At 59.1% G+C, this 7,936-nt stretch overlaps 1 protein-coding gene across 2 annotated transcripts in view; it reads left to right on the forward strand.

The window, feature by feature from the left end:
* Positions 1-7,884, forward strand: part of SCAP (SREBF chaperone) — a 56,158-nt gene extending 48,274 nt beyond the window's left edge. For both annotated transcript variants that reach the window (XM_065054891.1, XM_065054892.1), the window contains exons 17-23: positions 276-813; positions 1,872-1,957; positions 2,325-2,407; positions 3,337-3,503; positions 4,295-4,375; positions 5,591-5,797; positions 6,536-7,884. In XM_065054891.1, coding sequence (XP_064910963.1) covers positions 276-813; positions 1,872-1,957; positions 2,325-2,407; positions 3,337-3,503; positions 4,295-4,375; positions 5,591-5,797; positions 6,536-6,781 — 1,408 coding nt within the window. In that variant the 3' untranslated portion in view covers positions 6,782-7,884. The remainder of the gene's footprint in view (positions 1-275; positions 814-1,871; positions 1,958-2,324; positions 2,408-3,336; positions 3,504-4,294; positions 4,376-5,590; positions 5,798-6,535) is intronic.
* The last annotated feature ends 52 nt before the right edge of the window (positions 7,885-7,936 follow it).

Consider the following 7,936-nt stretch of genomic DNA (forward strand, 5'->3'; position numbering starts at 1 on the left):
GGGGCATTGGAACAGGCTGCCCAGGGCAGTGCTGGAGTCACCAGCCCTGGAGGGCTGGACAGACGGACATGAGGTTCTCAGGACATGGGGCAGTGCTGGGGTGGGTTATGGTTGGACTCCATCATCTTGAGGGGCTTTTCCAACCAAAACGATTCTGTGATTCAGCTGTGGGCAGGTTCCTCCACAACCGCTGCTCAGCAGCCAGTGCAAACCGCTCTGTAAGAAATCAGAAACAGCAGAAGCGGGAGGACTGACCTTTTATTCCTGCGTTTCAGGTTGCGAAGAGACAGCAGTGGCATTTTTGATTACCAGGAAAGCTGGGATCACAGCCCAGACGGCAAGAACGCTCTGGACGACCCCTTGGAGAACAGTCACCAGCTCAAGAGGATGCTCAGCCCTCCCCAACCTCCCCTTTTCTGCGACCAGCCGGACCTCACCTCTCTCATCGACACCAACTTCTCCGAGCAGGCCAAGGTGGCCGAGTCGGAGACGCGGCTCCGTTCTGTGGCCGGTCGCCAGAGGGAGGCAGGCTACGATTTCAGCAGCCTGGTTGGGAAAGTGTACGAAGAACACGGAACCTCCAACTGCCGGAGCTTCGCCAGCCTCTCGGCCTCGCACAGACAGGCCGGGTTCTGCGGCGCCGAGGAGGGAGGATGCGCCAGCCGCAGGAGGAGCTTGGGGGACGAATCTTTGATGGGGTTTGACAAATCCTCATCGCTCCCTTCCTGGGGAGGAGACCTGGAGAGCTCGGTCTGGAGCCTGGAGCTGCAGGGGAACCTGATCGTGGCCGGCCGGAGTAACGGGAGGCTGGAGGTGAGCGGTGAGGCGCAGGGCCACCCTGGCGAGGCTTACCGATCACAGTGTCGTTACGTGATGTTACTGATCGGTCTGGAAATAGGTAAAATTATAGGAATTTCACAGGAATGATAGAGCTTCCGAAGCAAATTTTGATCTGAAATTTAAATCTCCTCCAATGAGAAACTTTCAAAATTAGTTTAATTTTAATTTCAGTTTTGGAAAGTTAGTTAGAATTTTTCCTTCAAAATAAATGCAGGGGTTTTTTTAAATAAAATTTTTGGCCTCTGCTGCCCATGAGGAGCTTTCACCCTTCCCAACAAAAACCCAAGCAAGCCACTACACTGTTTTTCTTTGTCCTTTCCATACGATTTTAAGCTGAGATACCTTCTCCCAAGCACCTTGAGACACGGCTGAGTTTTGCTGCTGACCCTTGTTTCCAGTCCACAGCACAATATTGCTTCTGAATCCAGAGCATTTAGTGCTGGGATCAGGGTGCTGTGGAGCACGTGCTGCTGCAAGGTGTGTGACCCTGGTAAGAAAGGCCCACGGATTGTGCAGAACGGATTAAAATACCATTTACTGGCAGTAGCACTAGAAGGAGAAAGGGGGTGGTGGGATCTCGCGTCCCTGCCCGTGCGGTGGTGCGGCATCGGACAGATCTGTCTGAGCAGGATCCGTGTGGATCGTGTCCCTGGAGAGCTCAGCCGGCACAGGGGTCCTTAGAGAAATCATGGGATTTTCTTTGAAGAAAATAAATATATTCATCATTCCTAGTGCGAAACTAAAGGATATTCACTTGAGAACTTGCTGCTTTACTTTTAGATAGGAGGATATAATAGAATCACAGGTTGGAAGGGACCACAAGGATCATCTGGTCTGACCTTTCTCGGCAAAAAAGTTGATAATATCACCACCAGCGCCAGCGGGAGCTGCCTCCAAGCTCCTGCGTTATGATCCCCCAGCAAAGGGGCTGGGGGGGCGTGCGGCGCAGCACAGGTCACTGTCACCTGGATCCCCGACCCCTCGGTGTACGATGGTGGGGATCACAGCGTTTTAACCCCTTCTCCTTCCAGGTGTGGGACGCGATCGAGGGGACCCTCCGCAGCAGTAACGACGAAGGTCAATCTGGCATCACAGCGCTCGTCTTCCTGAACAACAGGTGAGTGCGTTTGTGCTCGGTGACCTGCGAGGGGAGGAGCAGACAGAGGGTGAGCCGGGAGGGACCCTCCTGCCCTGGAGACACAGCAGCTCCGGCAAAGGCTCAGCCAGGACGTCTCTTCTTCCCACACATCCCCAGCCGCGGTGGATCGAGCTTCCCTGTGGTCAGGGCTGTTCCACCAGCCACTTCTTCCTCCAGACATCCCATCTTTCTAGGAGCTAAACGTCCAGAATAATTCCAGGCTGGGCGATGGGACCTTTGGGTCTCTGGTTTTTGCGCTCTGCCTCGGAAGGTGTCTGGTCTCAGGGCTCCTCACCCCGTCAGAGCGGGGAACGGCCTCTCCTCATCACCCACCTTTCTCCCTCAGGATCGTCGCTGCCCGTTTGAACGGCTCTTTAGATTTCTTTTCGCTGGAGACACACACATCCTTGAACCACCTGCAGTTCCGAGGTAAGCAGGCGTCCCAGCGCACTCCAAGCTCCACCGAGCTGTTCCTGCTCACTTGCCTCCCTGCAGCCGACTCCCTCACACCCACTCCCTAATCTGTTGTGATAACGATCCCCTCAAAGCAGCCCGTGCCAGCTCCTGTGGGCAGGAAGATTTTGAGTGTTCCCTGTGCAAGGAGAGCATCTTGAGTGCTGTTCTTCTCCAGTGCGTGGGTCTGGAGGCCAAGCCGCATGTTCCATGGCCAACTCTGCCCCGTACCTCTTTCCTCTCCCACTTCTCACGTATTTTCTCCCTTGACAAGGTCTGTTGTTACATTCACACACCATGTAGCCCCACACACTCACGGTATGGCTTGTGGCCTTGGCACAACCACAACACACACCAAACCAGTCCGTGGGGGTCACTGGTTTGCGGTGTGGTGGCTCCTTTTGGTCCAGAGTGTTCCAGAGGGCCGAGAAGCCCTGGCCTTGCTCCGGGAGAAGGGTTTCGTTCCTGGAGGGATGCCCTGGGCTCCGCAAGCTGCAGAGCTGGCTGTGGAGCAGGTCTGCAGGACAGGGCTGGCTCTGGAACTGACATTTCCCTTCAGGGCACAGAGTTTTGTGCCTCGCTGTCCATTTGGCTTCTCTGCAAGGGGAATCAGCGCTCGGGCTTCAGGGGTCTCAGTCTTGCAGAAGACTTGGCTGCAGAGGGGCTCTGGATCTGCAGATGGGAGTTCTACTGCTGAGGACCCCGTTGGAGACACTTGCTCTGGTTGTCCATGAGCACTGACCTTCTGCTGGTGTCAGCCAGAGTGCCGAGCCTTTGGCACTTCAAATTCCTTAAAGTTCAGCATCCAGGTGTCCCCAAAACCACATAATTTCTGGGTGACATTAGTAGTGCAGTGTCAGACTTTGTGCGCTGCAGAGAGGACTTACCCACACGTCTCGCCGCAGGAGCCCCAAGCAGGAGCAGCATCCCCTCCTCCCCGGTGGTCAGCAGCGGCGACGTCGTGTCTTGCCAGCTCACCCACACCGTGTCCTGTGCCCACCAGAAGCCCATCACGGCGCTGAAGGCTGCGGCGGGACGGCTGGTCACCGGCAGCCAGGACCACACGCTGCGGGTATGGCTGGCGTGGCAGGGACTGGGGACGGCATGCAGGGACCCCAGCGTGTCCCAGTGCGGGCAGGGAACGCCGCTTGTGTGTGTACGTGCATGAAGGGAGGCGAGTGCTCAGGGTGGGGTGCTTGGAGTCCTGTCCAGCGCCTCCCTGAAGCTGCCACTGCGATATTTGTCTGCGGGGATGTGGCTCCTCACTGGAGTTAGGACAGAGCCCTGGGAGAGGTTGTGAGATCCTCTTCCTGTGGGTCCTGGCTTCTGGGGTACCCCCTGTCTCAGCCACAGGATGATTTAGGTTGGAAAAGACCCTTAAGATCACAGAACCACAGAATCATTTTGGTTGGAAAAGCCGCTCAAGACCATCAAGTCCAACCATTCCCCACCCCTGGCACTGCTCCATGTCCTGAGAACCTCATGTCCGTCTGTCCAGCCCTCCAGGGCTGGTGACTCCAGCACTGCCCTGGGCAGCCTGTTCCAATGCCCCACAGCCCTTTGGGGAAGAAATTGTTCCAAATATCCAATTAATTAACGAATCCAAGTCTTCCCCTCATCCCTTCAGCCACACAGGTCACTTCCCTGCCCTGTCACTGCCTAACAGGTGTTACCCTCCTTCCCCGCCCTCGCTGTCCCTCACTGTCCCTCGCTGACAGCTCTGACTGTGCTGTGTGAGGGGATGGTGCTGTGGGAGATAAAGTGAGATCTGTTACCTCATTAGCAAGAGCGATTAAGCCTGAGTGGTGTGGTTCTGCAGCCCGGCTGCCTTATGGATGCTCAGTCCTCCTCTGCTGCCCGCAGGTGTTCCGGCTGGAGGACTCGTGCTGCTTGTTCACGCTGCAGGGTCACTCGGGAGCCATCACGGCCGTCTACATGGATCAGGTACGGGGCAGCTGGCTCTGTGCCGGGGGAACATCTTCACACACGGCTGCTGAGCAACCGGGCCGGGAGATGTTCCCTGCCCGAGAACGCTGGCCCTCCTGGGACCCGCTGGCTCCCCAGAGGAGCGGCCGAGCTGAGCTGGCAGCAGCACTGTGGGGCTGGAGAGGGGAGCAAGGCTGAGGACAAGGCCTGGCAGAGCCCGCTCTGCCCCGAGCCTCCAGGGAGATGGGGGAGCACTGCAGCTGGACGTTCTGCAACTTGGTTCAGTGAATTGAGGGTTCTCTGCACCCGGGAGGCTTAGGGGTTTGTTACCTTGAACACAGGTGAAGAGGCACAGAAGCCACCGAGCCAGCAGGTCAGCTCCTCATCCCACATTCCTGTGACCTCCCGCAACCCCAGGTTCCAGTACAAGTTTGGGAACAACCTGTTGGAGAGCAGTGTAGGGAAAGGGAGCTGGGGATCCTGGGGACAGCAGGGTGACCATGAGCCAGCACTGGGCCTTGTGGCCAGGAAGCCAATGGTACCTGGGGTGGGTTAGAAGGGGGTGGTCAGTAGGTCAGAGAGGTTCTCCTGCCCCTCTGCTCTGCCCTGGGGAGACCACACCTGGAATATTGTGTCCAGCTGTGGCCCCTCAGTTCCAGCAGGACAGGGAACTGCTGCAGAGAGTCCAGCGCAGCCACCAAGATGCTGGAGGGAGTGGAGCATCTCCCGTGTGAGGAAAGGCTGAGGGAGCTGGGGCTCTGGAGCTGGACAAGAGGACACTGAGGGGGGACTCATTGCTGGGGATCAAGATGGAAAGGGGGAGTGTCAGGAGGATGGAGCCAGGCTCTTCTGGTGACAACCAGGGACAGGACAAGGGGCAATGGGTGCAAACTGGAACACAGGAGGTTCCACTTGAATATGAGAAGCAACTTGTTGGGGGTGAGGGTGGCAGAGCCTGGCCCAGGCTGCCCAGGGGGTTGTGGAGTCTCCTTCTGTGCAGACATTCCAACCCGCCTGGACACCTTCCTGTGTAACCTCATCTGGGTGTTCCTGCTCCATGGGGGATTGCACTGGGTGAGCTTTCCAGGTCATTTCCAGTCCCTGACACTCTTGGATTTTGGGAGTGCTGGGAACAATTAAATATAAAGGGCCAGTGTTCCATGGCGTCCTGGGGGGTGAGGGAAGGGCACTGTCCTCGGGGGTTCCTGATGCAGGTCTCCTGTGTTCTTGCAGACGATGGTGCTGGCGAGCGGTGGGCAGGATGGTGCCATCTGCCTCTGGGACGTGCTGACGGGGAGCAAGGTGAGCCACATGTACGCCCACCGCGGGGACGTCACCTCCCTCACCTGCACGGCCTCCTGCGTCATCAGCAGCGGCTTGGACGACGTGATCAGCATCTGGGACCGCAGCTCGGGGATCAAGCTCTATTCCATCCAGCAGGTTGGTAGCTGAGGAGCAGCCAGGGAAAGGGTGAAGGGGGCTCCTGTGCTTTGGTGAGACCCACCCAACCCCACAAGCCACCTGGGTCAGCACTGGTGTGGCCAGCAGGCCCAGGACAGTGACCGTCCCTGTGCTGGGCACTGGGGAGGCCAAACCACGAATCCTGGGGGCAGTTTTGGGCCCCTCACGCCAAGAAAGGCCTTGAGGTGCTGGAGCGAGTGGAGAGAAGGGAACGGAGCTGGTGAGGGGCTGGAGCACAAGTGTGATGGAGCAGCTGAGGGACCTGGGGGGTTCAGCTGGAGAACAGGAGCTGAGGGGAGACAGGGACACAAAGAAACGGCCTCAAGTTGCCCAGGGGAGGTTGAGGTTGGATCTGGGAACAATTTCTTCCCCAAAGGGCTGTGGGGCATTGAACAGGCTGCCCAGGGCAGTGCTGGAGTCACCAGCCCTGGAGGGCTGGACAGACGGACATGAGGTTCTCAGGACATGGGGCAGTGCCGGGGGTGCGGTGATCTTGGGGGGCTTTTCCAACCAAAACGATTTGATGATTCTATTTAAATTCCACGTGCTTTGGAAAACTTCCTTGTTTGTAAATGTAACGTGCCAAAGCTCAGAGAAGACCGAATCTCTTGCTTGGCCGGGCCGCCCTGTTCTGCCGCGAGGCTCCACAGCCCCGTCCCGCCCATGGGCCCATCGTGGCACGGCGGCTGGGGCTCTGACGTTCTCCCTTCCCTGCAGGAACTGGGCTGTGGCGCCAGCCTGGGCGTCATCTCCGACAACCTGCTGGTGACAGGCGGCCAGGGCTGCGTCTCCTTCTGGGACATCGGCTACGGCGACCTGCTCCAGACCGTCTACCTGGGCAAGAGCAACGAGTCGCAGCCGGCGCGGCAGATCCTGGTGCTGGAGAATGCAGCCATCGTCTGCAACTTCGGCAGCGAGCTCAGCCTGGTCTACGTGCCCTCGGTGCTGGAGAAGCTGGACTGAGGCGCAGGGGCTGAGCCGGGGGGACGGGGACACTCGGGACCCTCCCGGAGCCGTGGGCAGGTGAGGGGTTGGCGCTGGGCAGCTGCTGCCGCAGGTGAGGGGACGCCGGCTCTGTCACCCTGTCCCTGCCGCTGTCACCCTCCCTCCTCGTGACCTAGACTCGTGTCACCCTGTGCACTGCAGCGTTCTCCTCATCTCCCCGTTTCCTCATCTCCCCGTTTCCAGCATCTTTCCCTGGGGCTCCCCAGCCGTGTGATGGTCCCGGGGCTGGTGCCCTGTGAAAGCTTAGCTAAGCCAGGCCCAGCAAGTTCCAGCTCATTCCCAGCCCTTGATGCAGGGGCAGCTCCCAGCGCACAGAGATCATCCAGGAGCAGCTGCGAGTGTCAGCCCCAGCCCCGAGAGGAGCTGCAGGGGCTGCAGCCCTCAGGGAGCCCCCAAAAACAGGGGGGACAGGGCTGAGCCCCCCATGGCACTTGGCCTCCGTGTGCCTTAGGGTGCGGGCAGAGCCCCAACGCGCCTGTCCCTGGGCTGGCGCTGTCCCCACGGGCTCCTGCCCTATTTATTTATGTGCTGTATATAGTTATTTATTGGGGAGGGTGGGAGTGGCAGCTCTGGCCGCTCCAGTGCCGGCCCGGACCCCCCGGCCACCCCCTTTGCAGCAATAGCACCTTCCTCCTCCTCCTCCCGCTGCGGGGCCAGAGGAGGTCGCCTCAGGTTGGGAGCAGCCCCTGCACCCCCCACCCTACAGGAAAAGGGGAGAAAGTCCCTTGGGCGGCCGGGGGGACACAGTCCAGGGGCTCCCACCCTGCCTGGGAGTGCAGCCGAGGCCGAACCCCCCCGTGCTCGCGTCCCTCGAGGAAACACCGATAACGTCTGTTCATCCAATCCTGGTGATTGTAGAGGCCCCGGGAGCCCAGGGACCGAAACCGGGGTGCACCCCAGGGAGCTGGGGGGGCAGCCCCGATCCCGGCCCCCCCCGGGTCCCTCCGCCTCGGGTGGCCTTAGCCCAGCTGTACCCCCGTGCGGTACAGGGGACGCTTTTTGTACCAGATCGTGTTTTATAATGAGTACGAGGATACCGCCATTAAACAGAACTAACCCCAGCGTGGCTGCACTGCTGCTGCCCCTCGCCTTGGGACCCCCCAGAACCGGAGT

The sequence above is a fragment of the Columba livia genome, chromosome 2, assembly GCF_036013475.1.
Source record: "Columba livia isolate bColLiv1 breed racing homer chromosome 2, bColLiv1.pat.W.v2, whole genome shotgun sequence".
NCBI lineage: Eukaryota > Metazoa > Chordata > Aves > Columbiformes > Columbidae > Columba > Columba livia.